The sequence below is a fragment of the Babylonia areolata genome, chromosome 8 (assembly GCF_041734735.1).
Source record: "Babylonia areolata isolate BAREFJ2019XMU chromosome 8, ASM4173473v1, whole genome shotgun sequence".
Lineage (NCBI taxonomy): Eukaryota > Metazoa > Mollusca > Gastropoda > Neogastropoda > Buccinidae > Babylonia > Babylonia areolata.
Window position 1 is genome coordinate 2,435,640 of NC_134883.1, and position 27,908 is coordinate 2,463,547.

At 40.7% G+C, this 27,908-nt stretch overlaps 1 protein-coding gene across 1 annotated transcript in view; it reads right to left on the minus strand.

Annotated features, from left to right (window-relative positions):
• LOC143284455 (endosome/lysosome-associated apoptosis and autophagy regulator family member 2-like) overlaps positions 1–27,908 on the minus strand; it is a 46,067-nt gene that overhangs the window by 15,365 nt on the left and 2,794 nt on the right. Inside the window, exons 3-14 of the mRNA XM_076591097.1 lie at positions 27,247–27,454; positions 22,994–23,141; positions 21,860–21,949; positions 21,109–21,217; positions 19,637–19,783; positions 18,404–18,492; positions 16,844–17,129; positions 15,617–15,837; positions 14,854–14,918; positions 11,745–11,996; positions 8,513–8,731; positions 6,571–6,706 (exon numbers count right to left, since the gene is read on the minus strand). Of these exons, the coding sequence (XP_076447212.1) occupies positions 6,571–6,706; positions 8,513–8,731; positions 11,745–11,996; positions 14,854–14,918; positions 15,617–15,837; positions 16,844–17,129; positions 18,404–18,492; positions 19,637–19,783; positions 21,109–21,217; positions 21,860–21,949; positions 22,994–23,141; positions 27,247–27,454 (1,970 nt within the window). The remainder of the gene's footprint in view (positions 1–6,570; positions 6,707–8,512; positions 8,732–11,744; positions 11,997–14,853; positions 14,919–15,616; positions 15,838–16,843; positions 17,130–18,403; positions 18,493–19,636; positions 19,784–21,108; positions 21,218–21,859; positions 21,950–22,993; positions 23,142–27,246; positions 27,455–27,908) is intronic.

Consider the following 27,908-nt stretch of genomic DNA (forward strand, 5'->3'; position numbering starts at 1 on the left):
TGGCAATCTTGTACTGAATTCTGAAAGAAACAGGCAGCCAGTGCAGTTCTGCAAGGAGAGGAGAGATGTGGTCACGTTTGCATGCCTTGTAGACAAGGCGGGCAGCACAATTCATCACTTTCTGAATTTTTTCAACGTACTTCTGGGGGAGACATGCTAACAGAGAATTGCAGTAATCTAACCGTGAGAGAACAAAGGATGTAAGAAGGGTCTTTGTTGCGTCAACAGTCAAAAATGGTCTGATAGAAGCTATTCTGCAGATTTCAAGGTCGGCAACTTGGCACATCTTTGAAACCTGATCTTTCACTGAAAGCTTACTGTCAACGACAATGCAAGGATTACGAGCTTTGCTGGAAAAGGGGATATTTCTCTGTCCTTCAAGAGGCAGAGATAACGGAAGTTCTGACAGGGTTGGAAGAGTCAATAAGAATTACTTCAGTTTTACCCTCATTCAAATACTAACTGAATAAAAAACTGGAGGAACTTCAGACTGGAAAGCATGAATGGGGAGAGAGGGGGTGGATGACTATTTTGAAGAGAGGTTTAGACAGGTCTTGAGGTCAGACTTGTGAAAGAGCTGAGTGCAGAGATTTGACAAACCAAAACAGGACATTTATCGTAACAGCCTGTACAATCAAACGTTTTAATTTGAAGCAGCATTACAACACATCTCTAACCAAATACACTGTTAACCTTTTGAGTCTTTTTCTTCAGTTGCCAAATATGATTCAGACATGCCTAAAATATAATTTTCCTCCAAATTTGATATTCAGTTACATCCACTTTGCCATGGGGGCTCCGCCTATCATTGTCGTCACTGTTATTATTATTATCATAATCATCATCACCATTAAATTATCTATATCATTAGCATCATCATTATGAATATAACTGAACTTGAATCTTGAACCAAGGCTATACAACCCAAAATGATTGTGCCCCAATCTCATGGATTATTGGACAAACTGAGCAAACAATACTCTTAAAAAATTACAGTTACATATTACATACAGCACTCTTGTAAGAGATGAATGAAATAGAAGCCTGAATCTGTAAATTATTACACTGCACATCTATATACTGCTAATATACCCACTGTATTGTTTGTTTTGTTTTTTTCCATTTTGATGACAATGTTAATACACTTACACTGTGTCATGCATACATGTGTAGACCTGTAACTTCATAAAGAAAATTCTGTTTAGAAAGCAGCAAAATAAAAAAAAAACAACTTTCCCCCATCACATTCACTTGCAAAAAAGATAATGTCTTATTCAACAGCAGTTTCTCACAATTTTTAGCTGAGTGGGTTGTGCTGATGAGCAAATTTGGATGGACTTTTCTTTAACATGATACTACTGGTAAGTTTTGCTTTTTCCCCATTGACTGCCGGAGTTCATTACACAACCAAACCAATTGCATAAAACGCCAAAGAATAAAAACAAACCCAACCAAAATGAAGACAATACAGCAGAACCAAAATAAAGTAAATGAATACACAAATAGATAAACAAATAAAAGAAAAGGAAAGAAAATAAGCTTTCCAAAAGGGCCTTAAACATAGGTCAATGTAACACCAGTCCTGGATATATTCCACATTCCCCTTCTCTCACAATTTCTTTCCCCATTGGGGATTTTTATCATCAGTTCATGATGTAATGACAAAGTAGTAATCATCAAAAACAAACTGTCACCTTATGACAACGCCTGTAATGGTCAAGATTATACAATGGCAATTTTTGTTTTTATACTACCTGTCAGTAACATGTTCTTAGAGAGATAGAGGGAGAGAGAGAGAGAGAGAGAGATAGAGATAGATAGATAGATAGAGAGAGAGAGAGAGAGAGAGAGAGAAAGGGAAGGGTGGGGTGGGGGTGAGAGCGTGCATGTGTGTGTGCAAATCCATTCAATGATACGTGCGTGCTAGTGTATCCCTGTGTGCATACATATATCTGCAAGCAAGCATGGATGCGTGCATTCACAGATGCAAATGTTAATCGTATCTTAAACATGTTCTCTGCTTCAATATCAGAATCCAATCTAACTGCTTAAACTCGCATGGCTGTGTGCATGCATAGAAAGTGTACGTGCATGTGCATGTGTGTGCTTGCCTATATCTATTTGCAGAGTGTGTCTGTGTCTGTGCATGTGTAAGTGTGCTTCCTTCATTTGTCATGACTATGAAAATCTCTCTCTGAATCTCATACACTAAAAATGTGAGCATGCACACAATGTACCCTTCATCATGCATCCTGCCACCTTCAGTCAGAAGTTAATGTCAATCATGCATTAGTAAGTAGTTTTCTTTTATTTGTGTGTGTGTGTCTGTGTGTGTGTGTGTGTGTGTGCGCGTGTAATCAGTTGAGAAAAGGTTCTTGTTCTGTTCAAAATAGAAACATATTACACAGACATTTTTATCACAAACTTTATCCTTTTAAGTAACCTGAAATTAAAACACAGGCACAGCACAGATGCACATACAAATTATACATTATATTGTATTATTTTATCATTTGCACACACACACACACATCAAATGCATCAATGTTATTCTGATACCAAATGATGGTTTGAATCAATTTACAAGAAATGTAAATGATGAAAATGCAAATACTGTATAATTTCATGCATACTTAAGACAGCCCTTGATTCTGTACCCCATCAGTAGTCATTTAAACAGCAGATTATCTAAATATAAATATCAAGCTGTCTACAGAAACAAAAACTTAACATTTCTGATGTTAGAGAAGCCAATCAACGTAAGTAAACATAAACAATGCACAGCTAGATTATCAAAGCTCACGAAAGAACTGTTACAAATTCAATGAAGCCAATCAGTATCTGACCAATTTCATCTGTCCTTTCATACCAATGAAGGCAGTAACTCCTGATGCCACTGAGCATAGATGAATCTCCAACACATGTGCTCGACTAAATGAAAAATGTATGCTACAAAATATGTTCCAAACCAGCCAGTTCACTAACACTGGAATTAATGGTAAACGGACAATGAGAACATTACATAAGCCTTCATGTGGAAAGGCTAGTAGCTTGGCGGAATAAGCTGACTGATATTGATCCAGATTCTGTCTGTTACTGCAATTTGATTTTTGGCCAGTTGTCTGCAAGTAAGTTATATGGATGCATGGACATGATATCAGTTTGCTCTACCTGTAACACGGCTGCTCAGCCGAGCACAAAATCCGGCTCTTTAGTTGGCCGAGCAGCATCTAGCGTCTTGGGTCAAAATTTTTTTAATGCCAGACTTTCCCACCACACTCTGTACTGACCGGCACATTCGCCGCGGTATTTCTGGCCCCGCGCGCCAAACTGGGACACTGCCTTCTTTGTTTCACTCAGCCCCGCGGCCCCCACCCCGCTCTTCCCACCTTTTCACAGCATCCACACATTTCCTGCAGCGATTACAGAAAGTTGAATTATTGCTATTCCTGCTTGTATTATTGGAGTGCAGTTTGATTTGATTTACACAATTTCATTATTTTATCAACATCATCGTTTCATTTTTTTTTTTTTTTACCTTAAAAATCTTCATCTTTCTCGTGGAATGAAGGGCACGGCAGTGCCATAAGCCGACAGATACTCACCCCGCTCTCCATCCCCCTGCTGCTCACTCTCACCATGCTACAGTGTGTTCATTTAAACGTTTGTTGTGCTGCCAAGAAAAATCGCACAACTCAAAAGGTAAGCTAATCTGCATGCAGGCATGCTATATGTTCTGTGTGTATTTACGATGTTATTTTGCTAAACGCCTGTTTTCTTAGAGAGGGATTTAAACTTAATGATTTTTGCGATCATGTTTCTGCTTATCCTTCTCTTCTCTTTCTTCATTTATGTTTCAGCCGTTGCCGCAACAACCGCTATGTAAGAAAACATATTGTGTTTGGAGTCAATGGAAAGCTTATTTTGTGTTCTTTTTAGAAAACCACTTCTTTAGTCGTTATTTCCGATCCATCCGAGGAGATGATGCGCGAAAGAAACAAAGCAGATTTACCGCCGAACAAGCGTACAGCGAGTGCCGTTGGCGCGGCCTGTTTGTCAGCCGCGTTTATTTATATCCATGCCCTACTTCCTGGGTTCACGAACTTTCGCAGGGCCAACTAAAGTGCCAGCACTGAACACCCGTGGTAAGTACACTTCTCTTTTTTGATGCAATAATTACTTCAGTACACTACCACACACACAAACACACACACACACACACGCACGCACACACGCACGCAGCACACACATGCATATTATATGAGTTAACACACACGGTCTTTGACTCACGCACACTAAAAAAATGCAGATTAGAGTTAGTATAGAAGCAGCAGATACTGAAGCAAAGAACTACCAAAAACGGATACTGTGAAGATGGATGCAACCAAACTCCACTATCTCCAAGTATGGATTTACCCAGACGCCTAGGTCCGATAAACTGACCAGCTGCTGACCACCACCTCTCTAATGTTAAAAAGCATAACTGTTAAGTTCAGCAGTTAAGCAACCCATGTCCAGATCCAAACCCACTTCACCAGAAGGACAAAGAAAAACCTTACCAGGTGTTATTGGGGCTGTAGAAGACAGCTGAAAAGGTTATCAATCAACAGAAGAGTATGGAGATTCACACACACAGTATTGATTGTTACATTTTTCTCAATCTTTCAGAATATCTAGGGGAAAGAAATGTAAACAAGATGTATAAAAAAGATGCCCAGACCAAGTTCAAATAGCAGTTCAGATATTAGAGACATAAAGAAACATGACACACTTGGGGTTCTTCAATACAGTGCATCATTTTGCAAACATTTTGCAATTGGCCAAGGTCCAAGAAAAGTCTTATTTCAGAAAAAAAAAATCTCAATTGTTTTTGGATTGTAACTGAAATAAAACCTCTTAGCTTTTTTTGCCCAACTCACCACACTTTCTAAGTACTTAATGTTATGGACTTACAGCAATAAAAAAAAAAGTTATTCAAAAAAGCCAAGGAAATAATCAAGAAACAAGGAAACTGATTTTGCTAAGAAATCAAGAATAATTCCAAATACAGCTTTTCAGTGTCAATGCCTTTGCAAAAGATCATTTATTTTTCAAGAAGCAGCATCAACAGTGTGAGAGCCAAGGCTATTCACATATCACAGCGTAAAAGGGCTTTCATTGTGTTACTGCTCATCTTATATACATTTTTTTTTTTTTTTTTTAACAAATCCTCAAGTGAAATACACAAGCAACATCGAAATAAAATATTCCACAACATCTCACACACACACACACATACATACACACACATTTATGCGAATAACAACAAAAGCAAAACACACATTATTTTACATGTGTACACATCAGAGCCACAAAATCATTTTGAGGGCCCAAGTTACAACCGCTAACTTTATATCAACAGTAGGATGTTAAAGAAATGTCATCCCACAAAGGAAAAGCCACATACAAACTGAACGATAGCAATAAGTCATATGTCAAGTTAACTAACAAGGGCCAGAAACCAGACCCAGTTGTTCAAAACAGTCAAACATAAATCTTTATACCTTTGCCCAGGCTTTCCTTGCCTGGAAGGGAATAAAAAGCCTCAAATATATACCAGCTTTCATTTTCCATGAAAACAGATGTTCTCAAGACCCAACTCTGTACAATATGTCCAGGTAACATATTTCTAGCCTATGCAACTGCCAACCCAACCATACAAACAACATATGCACACATACACAGCACAAGACAAATGTGATATGTCAATAGATACTAATGATATTCAATATGCAAAGTTGTGACAATTAAGTCAAGACTCCAATCCAATAAAAAAAAAAGTTTTTGTTTTTCTGAATAATCAGAATGATTTGCTGAATAAATACTGGATAGTAGTATAGTCTTCTTCTGCATTTGTGGGCTGCAACTCCCATGTTCACTCATGTGTACAGGAGTAGGCTTTTACATGTATGGCCGTTTTTACCCCGCCATGCAGGCAGCCATACTCCACTTTCGGGGGTAGTAGTCTTCAATTTGAATATGTTTCAATAAGATTGACAAAACTTATATCAAAAAGAGACAAAGAGAGGAAATCACAGGGATTAACCTATTTCTAAAGTCAACTGTAATGAACGACAATCTTTTCAACAATAATATTCAGTATTTATATAATGCAAACACCCAGTCTGTTGGCTTTATGTGCCTCATATGCAACAACCATAAAACAGTATATAGTGGCATAAATCAGCACATGAAGGCTGAACAGAAACATATACACCACACACATACATACATACGCACACACCAAGATGTTAAAACAGATTGCAAATATGAATCATCACATCCAAAAAGTACAAAATCACACATGCACACACGCGCCACAGTACACACACAGAGAGAACATCACAACACACACACACACACATTAGGTTGGAAAAGAAAACTTGAGGAGAGAAAAAAACCAAAACAAAACAAAAACGGAGAAAGACAACAAAAAATACGACAATGCACATCCATATGCCACGTAATTTTGTTCTGAAAGAGGACAGATGTGAATGAGCGATGCAGATCCAAAAGCGTAGCTTATCCTACCTGGCTTTCCGCAGTCACGTTGTTGATGCAGATGGGCAGTTCCTCGTTCTTGGCGTTACACAGAGTGAGGTTGAAGCCATGGTAGTACATGGTGCCACCCGCGGTGAACAACCTTCCACCCTGAACATAGTGCACCCTGAAAACAGAGGAAGCATGCACTGGACTGAAGGTGCAGGAGCTCTAGCGCCCTGATGCATACTTACCTCGCAGACTTGAGAGATATATTTACATTCACAAGATGTGTACAATATACTTACCGTAAAGTTCGGTCTATTGAGCGCACTGGTATATAAGCCGCACCCACTAAACTTAGGAAAAAATTGAACTTTATACATACATAAGCCGCACTGGCTTATAAGCCGCACTTATTTCCGGTACCGGAACACATACTGATACTACAGAAAAGCTGTCAATACTGTAGGTTATGAAATAAACACAAGCGGGAACAACACAAAGAAAAGCAAGCGAAAATATTGCTAGTGCCACAAAAAAATAATAAATAAACACAACGAAAATAAGATCCATAATTTAGGGATAGTCACATTTATTCAACGTCATCCTGCTCACTGAATCCACTGAAATCTTCGTCTTCAGTGTCCGAGTTGAAGAGAACCAGCATAGCTTTCTCCGCCATCTTGTCACTGACTTCAGCCTTGCTTTCACTTCATGAACATGAGGTGGAGGTCGCTGCTGGTTCGTCGCTTGCACTGTCGTCTGCTAGGTCGATCGCCTTCAATTTGAAGGCTGCATCATAGGCATAACGTTGCGTTTTCGGCATGATGAGGGTGTACGCTCGAGCAGAGTAGAACTGAATGATGATCTGAAGGCTTTAATGTGTGTGGATTTGATTTATAAAACGTGAACAGTTAGCACACTATCCTGAAGTTCATCCAAAAATTCATGGACAGAAATCATGATTTTGGTGAGTTGAAGGGCAGCTAAGAATAGAAATGTGCAATTATTATAATTATTATTCATTTATTTATTTATCTATGTAAGCTTATCTATTATTTATTCCCCTGTTTTTTTTTGTTTTGTTTTTTTGTTTTTTTCTCAAGGCCTGACTAAGCACGTTGGGTTACGCTGCTGGTCAGCCATCTGCTTGGCAGATGTGGTGTAGCGTATATGGTTTGTCCGAACGCAGTGATGCCTCCTTGAGCAACTGAAACTGAAACTGAAACTAAGAATAGACGAGAACGTGACCCTCCCGGGATCGTTAAAATCCTCAAATAAGCTGCATCATTGTATAAGCCGCAGAGGTTGAAGCTAGAGAAAAAAGTCGCGGCTTATAGACTGAACTGTACGGTACATATACTCATCTCATACAGACCTGACACACAAATTGTGATTACCTCCTGAAGTCAGTCCCTCCCTCCCTTCATTCCCCTTGCTTTTTGTTCTGTTTGTTATTGAGGCCTAGCTGCTGCTTTGTGTGTGTGTTGCTTTAACTGGTGCGTTTCAGTCTATGGTGAAATGCAGTAGTGTGCAATTATATTCCACACCTTTGAACATTGGCACAGTAAAATCTTTGTCTCTGACAGTTACATATTCATAAGAGGTGTATAATGACATGACTTAATATACTTATTCCACATACACTTCACATTTATAATTGTACACATGAGACATGTACAATATTACATTAACATATACTTTACAATAACACACAAACACATTAACTCATGTATACTTGACACATATACACATCCATGAGACATACACAATACACTGACATATATTTAATCCCACACAGACTTGAAACAATACTCATTCATGAGACAAGACAAGAATACACACAAGGCCATAACATACCTGCATATGCACATGCACACGCAAGCACACACACACCCTACATATCCACACACGACACTCACACATACACAGCACAAACCCACTCACTCACAAAAAACTACAGTTGATGCACACACACACAAACCCTCACCCATCCAAAGAAGTGAAGTCGTACTGCCTGCCCTGTGAGTCGGTGAAGCGGCAGTCAGACTTGCAGAAGCGTTTCTCCACGGCCTTCAGGCCCTCCCCGCAGGCCTTGCACGACTCCTCCCCCCACGAGTTGCCGCTGGGCAGCACGGTGTCCGGCGGGCAGTCCACACACTTGGCCGATGTCTTGTCCACGTACTGACCATCGGGACACGGCACACACCTGAAACAACAGTCAACAGGAAGATTAACGGAATCTTCAGTACAGGGCACACACCTGAAACAACAGTCAACAGGAAGATTAACGGAATCTTCAGTACAGGGCACACACCTGAAACAACAGTCAACAGGAAGATTAACGGAATCTTCAGTACTGGGCACACAACTGAAACACTCTCAACAGGAAGATTAACCCTTTTGCTGCCAGGAAAATAAGATTTAAGTGAAATCTATTTGCCAGGGTTATTTAAAAAAACTGGGTATAAATTTTCAAAAAATTCTGTGCTCTTTGTTACTGGAGAAAGACCCATAAAAGTGCACATCTTCTGAAAGGTAAATGAGTAAAGAATACAAAACACATGTTTTCCCATTTTATATATTTTTAGTGACATGCTGTTGCTTTGAAATCAGTGTTTTGTTTTTTGTCATATTTTCAACTTGTTCATTACAAACATTAGTCAGGTAATTTGCACTAAAATATCATATTTTCTGGACAAATGGATATCTGCACACACAAAATCATACTAGAACAACCACAATAAAAAAAATTTTAAAAACGAGATAGATACACAATGCATTGTGACTTCTCCAAGTGATAATATGGATGTAAGGCCACGCCCCTTCAGTCTCCACCCCCCCTCCTCTTCACCCCTCTCACACGGTCACTTTATCCACTTCCCATCAGATTGTGTTGGCTGAGTGCCAAGAAAATCGCTCACACTGTGTCCTGCTAAAAAGTCAGTCACTTTCTGTCGCCTGCAACACCTGTACAGCCGGCATCACATACTGATAGTCATATCTTGGCCACTCTCTTGATTGCTCCCTTTATTATCAAATCATCCTAAAAATGTTCACTACTGTCTTCTTTGAAATTACACTTCAATTCTTTCTGAGCATCAGCTAAAGAAAGCAATCTTGGTTTGATTTAGTTCACCACGATTGCATGTCTTGAGCATGGCGTCAGTCTAACATTTTGTTGAGCGAGCGAGGAGAGGAGCCAAGCAAACACTACGGCAGTAACCCAACCAAAACATTCAAATAAAGGACTGCCTCATGTCGTAGATGGTGTTTGTAGCTATGAATAGAATCTAGAAAGATTCCCCAAGCTAAATCTACCACTATTTTTGTCAACGAACTGAATGCAAACCTGGGAAAAGTCAGAATATTTCTATGACGAGTTATCTCGTCATTGTGGCAGCGAAGTGTACATGCTTGCGATGACAAGTTATCTTTTCATATAGGCAGCCTAGGGGATTAAGCACTCCACAGGACAGGGCACACACACACACACACACAGCTAGTGGAGGCTCTCAAGGCCTGATCAGAGCACTGGGTTTATGCAAAGGTGAAGCATTTGCTTCTCTCTCTCTCTCTTTTTTTTTAACCCTCAACAGCAGATGTGGCGTAGACTGCATGCTTTGATGCCCCTTTGAAACTAAAAACACAGTGCAATATGTGAACTCAAACTCCACAGTTATGTATGGATGCAAATTGAATGACTGAGAGACTGTGATCACTGAATGTGTACGACTTACCACTGCATGTGAGGTTGTGATCACTGAATGTGTACGACTTATCACTGCATGTGAGGTTGTGATCACTGAATGTGTACGACTTATCACTGCATGTGAGGCTGTGATCACTGAATGTGTACGACTGTTATCATTGCATGTGAGTGTAGCCGGGTTGGCTACGATCTTCGTTGGGCCAGCTTAGCAGACGACGTTTGTGACTCGCCGAAGGTTACTAAGGAAGTTGTAAATCTGTCACAAGTTATCTCCCTTTACATGGGAACCGTATGATGATTTTCATCAATTTGTTAAATTATAAACACTTCCTTATAGATGAGATTATAGTTTTATGTTATGGGACTTCAGAACAATCATACTTCTCAAATATAATGATATCATTTGACCAGAAAGCCTATAACATTTTTAAACTAATATTTATGTGAATGAGTTTTGGCGCTATCTTCGAAATCCACTCTTACCACCCCGTCACATGAGGTTCACACATACAGGTTCACATCAACTCAGCATTTAAACATGTTGTGTCTTTTGTGTGTTCATACTGATTGAGTGTGACAGTCATGCACTGTTGGTGTAGAATGTGAACTTCTCTTGCTTCAGTTTCTCAAGGAGGCATCATTGCATTCAGAAAAATCCATAAACACGACACCGCATCTGCCTGAAAGCAGCATAACCCAATGCACTAGTCAGGCCTGGAGTGCATGCATAAATATCCATGTACCTATCAGTAAGGATTTCTTCTGAAGAATTTTGCTGGAGGACAACACTTTTGCTGCCATGGGTTCTTTTTCAATGCACCAAGTGCGTGCTGCACATGGGACCTTGGTTTATTGCCTCATCCAAATGGCGAGACACTCAGTTTGATTTTCAAGTCAAACTTGAGAAAGGGCGAGAGCAGGAATCAAACCCAGGTTCAAATCTCGGTAACGGAGCCTGGTGGGTAAAGGGTGGAGATTTTTCCGATCTCCCAATTCAACACAGTGCAGACTTGCCAGTACCTGAACCCCCAATTCGTGTACACGCACGCAGAAGATCAAATACGCACGTTAATGATCCTACTCCTCTTCTTCTTCTTTTTCTTCTTCTTCGTTCATAGGCTGCAGCTCCCATGTTCACTCGTTACATATGAGTGGGCTTTTAGGTGTATGACCATTTTTACCCCGCCATGTAGGCAGCCATACTGTGTTTTCGGGGGTTAAAGATCCTACAATCCATGTCAGAGTTCCATAGGCTATGGAAACAAGAACATTACCAAGCACCCAAAAATGGAGTATGGCTGCCTACATGGTAAAAAAACGGTCATACACCTAAAAGCCCACTGGTGTATAATGTACAAGTGAACGTGGGAGTTACAGCCCACAAACGAAGGAGGAGAAGAAAGGAAGAAGCAGCGAAGTTTTCTCACCCTTTGTCTGTGGTCCCCTTGGGGGAGTTACAGCCCACAAACGAAGGAGGAGAAGAAAGGAAGAAGCAGCGAAGTTTTCTCACCCTTTCTCTGTGGTCCCCTTGGGGCAGGCCAGGCACCCAGTGGCTCCACCGTGCTGCACGTTGCTGACCTTGATGGCGTAAATCTTGGCCATGTTGTTCAGTCCAGTCACCTTGCTTCTGCTGCTGCTCCTGCTCTCCCCACCCTGGTGGTCCTCTGAGGAATCATCCCCCTCCACCACCTCCTCAAGGTCGTAGTTCACTGGCTGGAAGGCCCAGCTGAGCGTCAGGGGTTCATTGCTGTGCACGTCGTAGCTGAAGGTTGGAAGGACAGAAACTGGATTTGTTACTCACAGGGTTCACAAAAAAAGTTAATGACTACTTCATAAAAAACAGGATGTTTTGCATAAGATGTTAAAAACTCGGACCATTCAAATTATAGAATAGAACTCTAGAACAGAATAGAAAATGTCTTTATTACCAAGTGTACCAGGGGGGGATAGTACATAACAAGGTACGAACATAAATCTAAAATCATACACAAACGCAAATACAGTAGAAATTAGGATACATACAAGTGCATATATATCTAAAAACTTGTGCATACTCACACATGCATGTACTGCACACACACACAAACACTCTCTCTCTCTTTCACACACACACAAATACACATACACACACACACACGTTTGAACAGGAGCCGCATATTACATGTGGATAGGGTTGATGACTAGATCTTCAGGTAGATGGTTGTTGATTGCACAGTTCTATTTATCATACTGGATTTGATCGAGAGACAGGGCACTGACTGCTTTGGGGAGCCGCTTAATGTCTTCTAGAGAAGGCAGATCAGCCCCGGTAATTATGCAGGGAGCATATGCAGGGAACTATAGCTGTTATTTTCTTTCTTTCTTTCTTCTTTTCATTTAAAACTGAAGCACACATGCAAGAAACCTCTGGTTATGAGTGCTGCTCTTTAAATCGGCTACACACACTGCCGTCTGGTGAAAAATCAGCATCATTTAACCATGGCTCCGGGGAGAAAACTTTGTATGTTCCCAAGTGTATACTGTTATGTTGCGCTCAAAGCATGTGTTACCTCCCTTACAAAGGATCGCTCTGGCAACAGCACTCGGATGAGACCAGTGCTCATACTCTGGCAAAGTTTTCTTTATATGTTTGCATTGATAAGTTTCAGTTTCAGTTTCAGTAGCTCAAGGAGGCGTCACTGCGTTCGGACAAATCCATATATGCTACACCACATCTGCCAAGCACATGCCTGACCAGCAGTGTAACCCAACACGCTTAGTCAGGCCTAGGAAAAAAAAAAAGGTGAATAAATTGATAATCTGAGGATTAATGTATACCTCAGGTACATTTTTGTTTCTCTGAATGCTGCTAAAACATTTACCTATTGTTTCCTAAATATTGCTAAAATTACACTTCCACGCTGACAACGTACTACACTAACTAATTTACTTCACATTCAAACTGAAACTGATGTAAACCTTTCTTTCACTGTACCAAAGTAGTTTCACAATTGTACTTGATAATTATGTTCAAGGATTTCTTTTGTTTGACATCAGTTCGATGTCAAATGTACACTGTCAAGGCTTGTATATTTGCCAGTATGCCTATCTATGTACACACACAGGAAAAAAATTGATTAAAATTTTTTTTAAAGATTTTTGGAGCAGGAACATCAATAGTCAGTGGATGCTGTGCCTCAGTTGTTTGACTGAATCTACTTCCAACGATCTTAATCTAGATGGAAAGAAGCGCTTGCACACACACGCAAACACAGTTTCACTGGGATTAAACATGTCATACAGCAAACACTGTACACACTTCTTTTCAAGACTCTCAATTTTATCTTGTGACCAAGCGCTATGCTTGCTTCAAAAATTGTTTCACACACAAGCTACAGCAGACAACAGATTTTGCAACTAACTGGCGCACAGATTGTGTGACATCACTTCCAGTTTGAATGCAAAGCCGCTTACATCATTTTGTTCTCGCCAGACAGCCTACTCCTCGACCAGCGTCATGGTATGCTATTGGCTGAGCTGGAATCTGTGTTTCTGCTCCACCTTAGTTAATTAATACCTCTTTTGTCAGCTCAGTAAACTACAAGTATAATATACTGGCAGAATTGTCGCAATTCCATCTTTAAGTCTATTCCATTTATGTTTGCCTACGTTAAACTGATTTTACGCAGTTTGTAATTTTCAGCGACGAGCTCGTTAAAACTGACCCTGTTCAGGTGACTTAAATTAAGATTATAAGTTCATCTTAAATAATCAACACTTCATTTTATACTCATGATAAAGTAGGTGTTGAGCTCTTTCTTTTGCAACTTATCCGACGTAAAATCGGTTTAGGAATCATTTAGAAATCTGTCACTGAACACCTTGTAAGAACACAGATTTCTAAATGATTCCTAAACCTTTTTATATCTTTTTTTTCTTATGTTCTCAAAACTATTGTAAATAAAACCCATTTGTGACTGGCCTCTATATGTTCCTGGCCTGTGCGCGGGAATTCTCGTCTATCCTTTTATCATATAAATCATTTAGTTAGTTCTTTTGTACTGTACCCTTGAATAACCACTCGGTTCAGGTAAGACGGCTACAATCTGATTGGAAATCATGAGTGCATTCAAAGGCTTGTCACTCACAAGACACACTCACCCATCCCACAGCCAAATCAGACACAAGTGAGTACAACAATGGGCCAACCAAAACAAGCTAAACAACAACATGAAAGCAACATAACACAGCAGCTTCACTCACCACAAAACAGAATAAAATAAAACAACACTTATCTCAAAAAACACTATTTCCAAATAAGAAACACTGCTATAGATTTATCATCATCAATTCTTAAATGGCAGTTCCTCACTGCTTTCTTGAAAGCAATCAAAGAGATATGATTTAAAAGGTACATTAAGAAGAATTCATTCCAAATTAAAAACCCCACCCAAACTAATGACACATTCTTTAAAGTGCAGGTGCAGTATCTAAAACATACCAGTTAAACAAGTATGTATACATCCACTTTTACACACTCTTAAGACCTGTGACCGCAAGTAAAACACTTGAAAATGCTGCTTAAATATCCAAGTTTTTATCCATACATAAACTGAAGGAAAACACCAAACACTACTCACACAAACTCCTGCTTTGGCATGCTGCCCATCCACAGCTCAATGACCTTGTTTCTGCCCCCAGCATCCTGCAACACACCAGTCAAATCACGTTCAGTTGCTCAAGGAGGCATCACTGTGTTCAGACAAATCCATATACATTACACCACATCTACTACGCAGATGACTGACAGCAGCATAGCTCAACTTGTCAGGCCTTGAGTGCATGCATATATATTTGCTCACCTATCAGAGTTGATTTCTTTTACTGAATTTTGTCAGAGGAAAACTTTTGTTGCCATGGGTTCTTTTCAGTGTGCAAAGCGGGTGCTGCACATGGAACCCCATCTCATCCAAAAGATGCTCACTTTGATTTTCCAGTCAAACTTAGAGAAAGGGTGACAAGGACCATCTAACGAATCCTGACCACAAAATGAAAAAAAAAAAAAAAGAATGAAGAAAAAGAAAACAATAAGGTAAGACAAACTTATTATCATGTCCAGAAAAAAAAGACAAACATTTTTTGAGGACAAGTTCAACAGAAAATAAGAAAGGAAGAGGCTAGTGAAAGACACCCCAGCATCCCCAAAGGGATGGGAGGACACAGGACACAACAGCCTGTTGATGTTTTTCAAGCAAAAAATTACAAAACTCACAAATGGGCAAAAAATGTCTTAACCCTGATTAGTATGAGACAGGCACAACACTAAAAACCTGACAGTCATGACAAAAAGTAACAACAACGAAAAAAGAAAAAATGTAAACCACAAAAAATACACACACTTACCGACAAAAAGGTAAACTCGCAGGGGCCTTCACAGCTGATCTCAAAGGTGAAGCGGACCTGGCTAAGGGAGGTCACTTTGCCCTCGGTGGTGGAGGGCTGGCCGCGGAAACCGGCGACGTACAGTGACAGGACGAGGTAGCTGCTGCGATCCGAGGGGCTGAAGCTGGTGTACACATGGTCCCCAGCTGGCTGCCACCCCGCACTCTCAGCACACTCTGCCACTGCCACACAAAACCAGTTTTGTTTTTAACTTGTTCTACTCCAGGTAATGAGTTAACTTGTACCATGATTACTTCCACTGTGGACCAGTTACAAGTATTCTCGTACCAACACACAATTCTAAATTTCGTTTATTCTCGCTTGGCACAGCTGGCGTTCTAAACTGAACCGTTTACCAATTATGGAAGCATGAAAACAAAGCTTTGTTCGACCGATTAAATCAATATGGATTTTCAGTTTCAGTAAACAACCTTGTTTTTCTTGCAGTGGTCTCATGTAGTGCTGGTCAAGGAGAATTGTAAGGGGCATGTAGCTGTGGGATAGAATCAGTTTCCTCTCCCTCACCCCACCTTCCCCTCTTAACTGTGCATGGTGGGATATAGTGGAGTGATGGCCTAGAGGTTATGCGTCCGCCTAGGAAGCGAGACAATCTGAGCGCGCTGGTTCGAATCACGGCTCAGCCGCCGATATTTTCTCCCCCTCCACTAGACCTTGAGTGGTGGCCTGGACCATAGTCATTCGGATGAGACGATAAACTGAGGTCCCGTGTGCAGCACGCACTAAGCGCACGTAAAAGAACCCACGGCAACAAAAGGGTTGTTCCTGGCAAAATTCTGTAGAAAAATCCACGTCAATAGGAAAAACAAAACTGCAAAATACAAAAAAAAAAATGGGTGGCGCTGTAGTATAGCGACGCGCTCTCCCTGGGGAGAGCAGCCCGAATTTCACACAGAGAAATCTGTTGTGATAAAAAGAAATACAAAATACAAAATAATTGGGAAACAGGGATGTGTGTATTTTGATTGTGTTTTAATTTTTTTCCCCCCCTTCCTTTTTGCTCATGTTTGCTTCTTCAGCTTTATTCCCTCTTTAGCTGGAGAGTCAACGAAACTCTCTTGGCTGATAGGTGTCAACCATTCTGCCACCTTCCTCCCTGTCTAAGAGTAGTAATACAATATTGTACAACACTACACAAAGCAATGCAATGCAAGTCAACACAACACTTACTGCCCACAGAGAAGCAGCGTGTGGTGATGTTGGGAAGAAGACTCATCCACCACTGGTAGTCCAGGGCGTACTGGGGGGACGTGGACACAGGGCATGCCTTGCATTCCATGCTGCCATCGGAGTACAGGCCGCCAGCGCAGAAGTCGCAGTAGGAGGTGTTCACCAGGTACATGCCTGGGTTGCACGGCGGGCAGGACTCCAGGTCCGTGCTGTGAGGCAGGCCCACCGAGGCGGCGGCTTTCGGGTTGCAGGTCTGAGGCTCCATCCACTTGTAAACTTTGCGAGTCTGATCAACGACAACAATCATAACAACAAAACTGTAAGCAATAACTGAGCTGGTTCTGCAAGCATGCACTGTTTATGTGGAAGATTATTTATAGATGCATATTCTTTTATTTGTAACAACAACAAAAAAAGCAGAATCAACATACCAAAAACATTTTTACATGAACTGACACAAAGGTACACTGGATACAGCGGCATGCAAGATGCATTTTATTTTGTTGTTCATTCAAAATACACAACTCACACACACAAACACACACACACAGATAGACAGACAGATAGACAGAGATATAGATACAGAAAAAATAAGTGTGGATCCACTGAATACAGCTTCTGGAATTTGCAGTGAAGATTACAAGACAACCAATGAAAAGGTAACAGTCATGACACAGTGCACAGACACACACAGTCCTCATTGGTTCTGATCTATTATTTGAAACATGAAAACATGAATAAAGTCAGAAGCAGGTGCACTGAGAACAATGGATACAGATATAACATTCATGCACATATATAAAGATGCATACACATGCAAAGATACACACATACAAAGACACAATCAGGCAAAGATACAGAGGATACAAAGACACACAAACACTCACACAAGTAGTAAGATATATATACATTAAGTATACATAGACACACACAACTACAAAAATAGACACACATACAAAGACAGACACATACATACAAAGACAAATGCACTCTGAATACCACATCCATGTTAAGCTGTTTTCATGGGAATGTGTGTATGTTCACAATGTGTGTGTCTGGTACACACCAGTATCTAACAGAGAAAAACAAAAAAAGAAAAGTGTATTTGTTTTCCTAAAAAAGTGGGGTTTTCTTTTTTTTTTTTTTACAGATTTTTGCCATGGACAACCCTTTTGTTGACATGGGTTCTTTCACATGCGCAAAGTGCATGCTACAAGAGACCTGGGTTTATCATCTCATCCAAATGACTAGCATCCAGGCAACCACTCACGGTTTAGTGGAGGGGGAGAAAGTACTGCTAAACGTGGGTTTCAATCCCATGCACTCAGATTCTGTCACTTCCTAAGCGGCTGCGTTCCCACTACGCCACCACTCCCGATAGAACCTGGGGTTCGTCAGGTTGGGGGTTGGGCACCTGGCTGACCACCCAGTCCCATTTAAAAAACTACAAAAGTTTTTTTATATATTCAGGAAACCACAATAAAATGAGGCCCTGTGCTCTCCTTAAAAAGTCAAAACAGAAAAAGTCAAGTAAGTCAAGTCAACGCAGGATTTACGCACCTGGTTGTTTTCATCACAAGGCGTCTGGAACTCATAGTAGTCATACTTGGTACAGGGAGGGCGCTTCCAGCATGAACTCGAACCGGGTTCTGAAATGAGAACAAACATAAGTATCAGGCACAACCTCTTCAAAAATATCAAACTGAAAACATATAATATGTAAGTTCTAAAATAAAACACATTAAACATTCATTCACCTGATTACCACAAAGCTGCATTTTCAAGCTGAAATCCAACAACAGCTACATTGTTAACACAGTGCTTCCTAACATAAGGCAGACCAAACCACTGTAACTTCGTCATCAGCACAACAGACTGGAAAGCAAGATGCAGGTTAAATTTCCATTAATAGCCACATCTTGCTCACTTGGAAGTTTCTGTTACACTTCCAATGAAACAAAGTTCTACCAATCATGACTGCAATCTATGTGTCCAGCCACAACACCTTTACAAACGTTGCAGGTGTCCATGCTTCTCAGGCTTAACTTGTGGCAGATATACAAGTTACTATGAAAGAGTGCAGGGTATAGGCAAGTTGCTCAGTCTTAAAACCAGATAAGGGACTGTCATTGCAATACTCATGTGTCTTCATCCAGCAGACCAAAAAAATATCTTTAAAAAAAAAAAGAAAAAAAAAAAAAAAGGATAAAAAATACAGTTGTCTTTCTCACAAGCGGATACACAGTGACTTCACATCAACTGCTTTGTGTGAACTGCTGGGTCTTTGGCGGTGACATGTCAGTCAGAGTGAGGAGAGGAGTGACAGTGTATATGTGTGGGAAACTGTGCACAGATCATGACATGTGGATGTGTGGGCAACTGTGCACAGATCATGACATGTGGATGCGTACGTGAGCAAGTGCATGTGGCTGAGTATGTAAAACTGGATTTGTACATGGGTGTTTGTGTGTGTGCATGCGGGGGTGTAGTGTGTGCTGGGAATATATGCAGGAGAAAGCATGAGTGGGTGGATGCATGAGTGTGTGCCTGTGTGTGTGTGAGGGAGTGAGTCTGCCGTTGAGTAAGTAAGACAGTATTCATGTGTGCATATATCCAAGAGAGGGAGGGGAAGAGAGGGGGTACTGAGGAGATGTGAGTACACTGGGGTTTTTAGTCAGCAGGGTTGAGGGGAGCTCAATTTGTGTACCAGTCCATATTCTCTTGCCAACAACAACAATCAATCAATATACAAAAAAAAAAAAAAATGTCAATCCAAACTAGCAGTGAACCTGCCTGAGTACTCATCCTCCTTGCAGGCCTGGCACTGAGCAGCGCCGCGCTCAGAGAACTCATTGGCGGCACAAGGAGCACAGAATGCTGTGCCCCCACTGCTGTAAGTTCCGCTGCGACACTTGGAGCATTCAGACGTGTAGGCAACACCTGTACACAAGGAAGAAAAAAAAGAAAGGTCAAAGTTTCCAACGATTTTCACAGCCATCAGAGCAATGAATTCATATCCACTGTGTCAAGGACTATGTATAGCAAGGACCTAATCCTCTCCTTCTGCCATTTCAACCTTCCCCAACCTCAACACCAAGCTCTGGGGGACGGTAGCCGATCTTCGCCGGACGTCCAAGTTTGTGGCATCCCTCGGACTTCGACCCTGACTGTGTAGCTGTCGAACGCAAAAGAAAGAAAAACCTTCCCCAACCAAAGTGAGGAACCCATTCAAACCTAGGTGCAGTGAGAGGAACTGGAGGAAAAGGCACACCACTCTTCCCAAACAGGGCCTCAAACCCTGCTCACTGGTGAACATTAGATTACAAGTTTTATGCCAGCATGCAGTTGCTCAGCCTGTTAAGTGGCGGTTTCAGCTGAAGGGATGAAATAAAGTTCTACCAGTCATGACTGAAACCTATATATCCAACCACAACAATTTTAAAGTGTAATTTTGTTTTTCTGATATAGAAAATAGTCCTTGGTTCGAATCTCAGTAACGGCACCTGGTGGGTAAATGGTGGAGATTTTTCCAATCTCCCAGGTCAACATATGTGCAGACCTGCTTATGCCTGAATCACCTTCGTGTGTATATGCAAGCAAAAGAACAAATACACACGTTAAAGATCCTGTAATAACATGTCAGCATTTGGTGGGTTATGGAAACGAACATACCCAGCATGCACAACCCCATGACTGCTTACTTGGCGGGGTAAAAACGATCATACACATAAAATCCCACTCATGTACAAACGAGTGAATGTGAGAGCTGCAGCCTACAAACGTAGAAGTCTCCACTGGAGATCTTACTGCTCTAAATATATATATATTTATATATATTTTTTTGTTTTAATCATTGCAAGCAGAATTGTTTACACACTGAATGGTCGACTAATATATCTTACTATTCTAAATACATATATGTTTACATGAATGCAAGCAGAATTGTTAATATACTGAATAAAGAGCCTAGAGAAATACATTTCACACTTCATAAAAATCTCCAAAAACATACATCTCTCTCTCTCTCTCTCCCTCTCTCTATATATATACATATATGGATAGATACAGATATAGATTTTTTTCCATTTTATGATAACATTTTACACAAGCAATTGGTAGGCTTCCAAGGCTTCATCGGTGGGTTTTTTTTTTTTTTTTTTTTTTTAACAGCAGATGTGGCGTAGTGTATATGGATAAGTCAGTACACTTAAAGACACCACCTGGAAACTGAAACTGAAACTGACTGTGCACAAAGCAGCACCAACCTGTCACTTCAATTTTACGGATGAGGACAGGCTTCTGGGAGCCCGACATGTCTGACAAAGCTCCGATGACCCGCCACTGAAGAATGTTGGTGCCCGAGTTCAGCGACAGCTGCAAGAAGATTATTGACGGTTTAACATGTTGACACAAAGATCAAACTGACCACCCAGCTTCCCCAACCCCTTTTCATACTAGCAACTTGTACAAACCGCTAACATGAACACATCACTTTTACTCCGTCTCATTTTTTTTCACTTTCACATTCTCTCACACACCTACTTACTCACTCACACACACACACACTCACACACCCTCCCTCCCTTACACCCAGCCACCCACACACCAATATGCAGAAGCTCAGCCAAACTGCATGCCTGTACTCACCCACAAAAAAAACAAAACAAAAAAAAAAAACACGACTTGTGAGTTCTTAAAAAAGGCAAAACTGAGCTGGAGGAACCCATTACTTTATCAAAAATAAACAACAAAAAAGGAACACATGAAGTTATTCAAAATGTTAGGCCAAAAGCGCATAATAATACTGATCCAAACACAACCTAACAATGAAGAGAATCCACTCTGTCACATTATTGTCTTGGTGTACATGCTTTTTTCCCTTTGTATGTCTTCATACACTGTTGTTTGCAGTTATGCCGTTGTGTATGGAATGTTTCACATGAGCCACTATGAGCCCATCATATCAGAGTTAACACCATGTATGTAATCAATATTATCATAATTATTATTTCTTACCGTCATGGATCCCCATGAGCCTTCTTTCGTGACGTCGGGCCACCGGCTGCTGTTTTCATCGTCCGCAGCTTGACACTGGTCATTCTGTATCTGTATACAATCACACACACAACTGGTCATTCTGTATCTGTATGCAATCACACACACAACTGGTCATTCTGTATCTGTATACAATCACACATGACACTGGTCATTCTGTATCTGTATACAATCACACATGACACTGGTCATTCTGTATCTGTATGCAATCACACACCACACTGGTCATTCTGTATCTGTATACAATCACACACCACACTGGTCATTCTGTATCTGTATACAATCACACACCACACTGGTCATTCTGTATCTGTATGCAATCACACACCACACTGGTCATTCTGTATCTGTATACAATCACACATGACACTGGTCATTCTGTATCTGTATACAATCACACACGACACTGGTCATTCTGTATCTGTATGCAATCACACAAACTGGTCATTCTGTATCTGTATACAATCACACACGACACTGGTCATTCTGTATCTGTATACAATCACACACCAGTCAACATTTTGTATCTGTATATAAATATACACTAGATATCATTCTGTACCTGTATACAAACATAACCAGAAATCATTCTGTATCAGTAAAAAAAAAACTTACACCAGTGGTCAAATCTGTATCTGAAAACAAACACCAGTGGTCATTCATTATCTGTATACAAACACCAGGTCATTGTGCATCTATACATACAAACATACACCAGTCATTATTTATCTGTATACACAAACCAGAGATCAGTCTGTATCTGTATAGAAAGTTACACAGCAGTCATTTTGTATGTTTACACAAACATACAGTCATCAGATTTAAAGACCTAAAGTAAAAATTCACGTGTGGAAACCATGAACGGAACTGGTGTAACTAACAGGGAACAAAAAGCAACTACATTGGAAAGCACACACACATACGCACACACACACACAAAAGAAAAGGAGCAATTAGATGAGACGAAGGTGCACTGTGCGGAGGGTGGTGATGGATTTTTGTCTAAAATCACAGCTGTGGATAAGACACAAAAAGACTGAACAAACACACCACACACACTCCAGTCTTCAATCCCTCCCCACCCCACCAACTTACAATGAAATGGAAGATGGTCTCGGGATCTGTGTACTGATACTCAAACGTGATGATCCCTGCCTTCACCAGTTTTGTGGAGAAGGTTAGCGTGGTGGTGCAGGGTCCTGGCAAAGCAAAGATGTACGCTCCTCTTGGCTTCCACTGGGCTCTGAAATCACACATCATATACACGCTTTCATGTATATAATGACTATGACTATCAGTCTGGGATCAATAATGAATATTCATTGCAATAGAAATAAGAAAACACACAAAAGAAAAAATAACGGCAGAAAAAACAAGCTTGAAAATATGCTATTTTCTACAAGCACCAACAAACTGATTAAACTGACTCACCATCATCTACACCACAGAGCATTTATGCAAAATAAAAGAATTTTTCTTTAATCAGATTTTTTTTCAGATGTGCACATACATGCATGCATGAGCCCACACACACACACACACACACACACACACACACACACCTGATAGTACATGGATGCACTTGCAATATGCCCTTGTACGCAAAAACACACTGAATGAACAACCACACACACATTATTCATTAGGATGCGCACACACACACACACACACACACACCTGAATACATATCCTCACATAACTGCATGTGAATGATTATGATATAAAAGGTTCACAAACGAAACACAAGAGCATTCCTAGAGCACAAGGCATTTCCTATTACAGACTTAACCATGAGAAATTTTGATCTGATCACCCAGATTTTGTCTTTTCTGAGAATATCTTGGAATTATTTGTCATCACAATTTTCAGTTCATTATGTTGACTTGCTATTTCACTCATGGTGAAAGCATATTATGGGCTAATGCCAAAAATGCCACTGTGTGTGTGTGTGTGTGTGTGTGTGTGTGTGTGTGTGTGTGTGTGTGTGTGTGTGTGTGTGTTTGTGTGTGTGTGTGTGTGTGTGTGTGTGTGTGTGTGTGTGTGTGTGTGTGTGTGTGTGTGCATCTGTGTGTGCACATGCATGCACATGCATTCACACACATGAAATATATTTATTAAGTCTGGATTACCTCAACAGTGGAACTAAGGTAACACATATCCTTGCAACCAGTCAAACATAAACCTATTCTCAGAAACACAAAGACAATGGAAATTTATCAACACAGTTTAATAGCTGACAGGACAAAATGTCAACTGGCCAGTGACCAATCAGTGGCTATACATTCAATGTGCAGTTGACAGAGACAGAGAAGACCTTCCTTCCTACTTCCCGTCCCAGTCCTGAGTGACAGGGAAGACAAGGAAATCGAACCAGGGAAAACGGCCCAGTCATGAAAGGAGACAGACTGACAGATCAAGGACGGAAGTTATCACTTGAAGCCTAGTGAAGCAGCCTATTCCTACCCCTTACCCACTTTTCCCCCCCCTGGGTAAAATCTGGTTAGCTCAGATTAACCCCAGGGTCTATGCAGACTAGCCTGAAATGACACCCTGAAGGGGATAAACTTCACCAAGTCAAAACCCGACCCTCCCCCATCCCCCGCCAAGTTTGATTTTACCCCCTAATAATGAATATGGGGGCCATTTTAGTCTAACTTGAAACAAAGTCCTTGGGGGAAATTTGACCCAACACAGGCTATGAGGGTGAGGAGGGGGGGTGGGGGGGGGGGGGGGGGGTTAGAGGAGGGTTGTTATGGCCTAGCTCAGAATAACCCTGGGATAAAACCCAGGAGGGGGGTAGGGAGGCTGTTACACCAGTCCTGTGATATCTGTCACTGCAGTGCAGTGTATATTTTAAAGGCTTCACAAAAAGATAGGGACCACTTGGGAACTTGTAAATGTACAGTTTTCTTCTTGGGTGCATGGTGAAATAACAAAGTTTTGGGCAAACAGTAGTGTATGCAGCCAACATAAATTATAATAAGCACCACACACACATCCAGAGGTGCTTTCTTGTGCGTTCACTTACTTTCTTAATTGCAATGAAAAACTACAGCTTTCGTTTATAATCCAATGGACAACTGCAAATTTTGGGGTAAACATCAGGTGTTCACACACATCTTTCAAGCTCTTCATCAGTTCATGGTGCACCGTAGGCTGAAACAGCCATCAGTGTATTCATATTTCAATGAGAGAGTTCTCAAAATAATGAAAGAGTTCTCAAAATAATTTAAATTTTGTCTTTGGATATTTTACAAAGATATATACATATATATATCTATATATCTATATATATATATATATATATATAGAGAGAGAGAGAGAGAGAGAGAGATTTGCAATATGAAATGGTGCTGAACTTTCTGTAAAGGCTGAATATAACTATAAGTTTGTTTTTTTGTTCGTTTTTTTGTTTGGTTTTTTTTGGTTTTGGTGTTTTTTTTTAATACTTTTTTTAACATCTTGTCCCTTCTCCCACTTATTTTTGTTACATTACTCAACTCATTGTTCAGGGTGAAAAATAATACTTCCTGATGCATACAGGGGGCTGTTTTGGTCTGATGACATAATTTCTCAAGGCCCGGAAGAAGTGTTTAGTTGCAAGTCAAACATGCATGCATACAGAGGTGCATACACATGTGCACACAAACATCCTCACTCACAAAACCACTAGTGTACTTTCATACAGAAACATATATACTATTAATGCTATTATTATACACAGAGAAAAATACATAGTTCTACACAAATGCATCAGAATGCATGTATGCACAAACACAAGTCAGGAGACACACGTACACTTGCTCACTGCACATATATTTTTGTCATGTCTTCTCTTTGCACCTGTCTGATTTTAACTGATAAAAAAACATTGATTCTCATTCTCTCTGTGTATTCTCTCACATACACTGAATATATAAACACCCACATGCGTGCACACATTGATGTTCATGTAAATGACATTCATCAACATCGAATTATTAATATGTGAGATCTTTTCATGCCAGGTTCACAAATGATTTAACACATCAGTAGTTATTATTCAACCAATGAAAGATTACAAATGGCAGTGTAACTGTAACTGAGCCTTATGCCAATGAAGGTCTTAACTATGATGGGGATTATCGCATAAACTTGGCGGTGAAATACAGTGACCGATGTCAGTATCGACTATCAAAAGTCACCAAATTTATCTACACTAACATAATGAAATTCAATGCTCAGTTTCCATCACACATGAGCAGAACAGAGCAAATTCGGGGGTGGGGGGAGGGGAGAGGTGGGGGGTGGGGGGGGAACAGACTGACTGCTCCTGAGTATCAAATCAATGTCCAATGCCAATGTCAGTCATGAAGCAAACGAACAAACATTTCAGACACGCCACACAGCTCCCAACATGCCATGGATGTCAAGTCATTACCAAATAATGACCCCCTCCCTCCCACACACATACACTTCTCTCCAGTCAGAACGCAGATGGTGCCTGGGGAATTTGTAAAGCACAAGTGGCGTTAAAGGTCAAAGTGTATGGGATGCAAATTGCCACAGCATGTGCCTCAGCCTGTGTTCGCAAAACTCATGCTGCTGAACTGTGTGCTTACTCACACTGCGTTGCCAGACTGTTCAGAACCAAAGAATTGGTTGTTTTCATTTCAAATTCAAACAGGAAAACAGGCAAACTACACACAAAGAGACATGTAGATTTTTGTTTCCTTTTCGGGAGTAAAAATCTCGGGATTTTTTATCAGTAAGAAAACTGATTGAACATTACAAATCTTCATTATGTCAACTTGCTGTTTCAGTCACTGTGAGTGTGACTGACAGACAATTTTTAACTGTTTCAACAATTCTTCATTTTAGTGCAACATAAAATTCTGTTCCATCTCTGGGAAGTGTACAAGTATACACTTGGATCTGCTGAACACAATAGAAAATGGCAGTCCATGAATATGGACAATAAAATAAAATAAATAAAATAGCTGATCTACAACCTTTTGTCCACAGTTCTGTTGCTGCCGGAGGCACCATAGCCAAACTGATCAGGTTTTGGACAAATGATCCAGTGATCAGAGCTGGAGGATCCAGTATGATACTGAGTGCTTGGGAAAGGAAAAGCACTTTTCTCCAATTTTCCTCACTCGACCCAGACGTGAATGGGTACCCCATGGTTTGGGTTGGTTAAAACGGCGGAAGGGCGCCCCACCTTCCTATGCCGAGCCCTTGACACAGTGAATATCAATTCACTACCCCAACAGACATGTATACAAGGCTGTGGGGCCTTTTCACCATAACCATTTCTTTCTCTCTGTTTTTACTCCCATTATAGCACTGTACAAAGTTCCACTCACCTGCTGCAGTTCCTGCTGTCAGCTTGAGAGTGAGTACCACCCAGGAAGCCCAAGCCCAACTCCTCGGACGTGGAGGAGAAAGTTTCAGGCAGCTTGTCCCAGTCGTCGAATCGAACCCCTCCACCCAGGGAGTACGTCCCCGCGGGGCAGGGTTGACAGGTCTGGTCACCAGTCAGGTTCAGGTATTGTCCGGCACTGCAGGTGAACGCTAGGAAAAAACAACAACATTAATTCCAATAATTCAATGACAAGAGCAACCATCAAAGCAAAATTATAAGGAAAATACCCGCTTGCCCCATCCTGATCCCACTCAAATGATTAACCATACCATGACCCAAGTTGTACTTTTAAAATGCTTGTGACTGAAGGCTTCTGAATGATTGCGTCCATACAAGCCATCATATTTTCTCAAGACAGCAAAAGCCTATAGATGTCAGTTACAACCATCTGTGGGCTCACTAAACACAATGTCCTTTTCTTCTGTTCCAAAGGAAACCCAGACCCATGACCTAAAAGTTGCATCCTGGCAGATCTGAAACAAGTCATTCTGTTTGACTGTTCCACTTTTCTTGCTGAAAGTTATTTACTTCTCTATAAACTTTTACTCTGGGTTTGATGCCTGTAACGCTACAGGGAACACTGCTTTGTTTTGTTTTTCATTT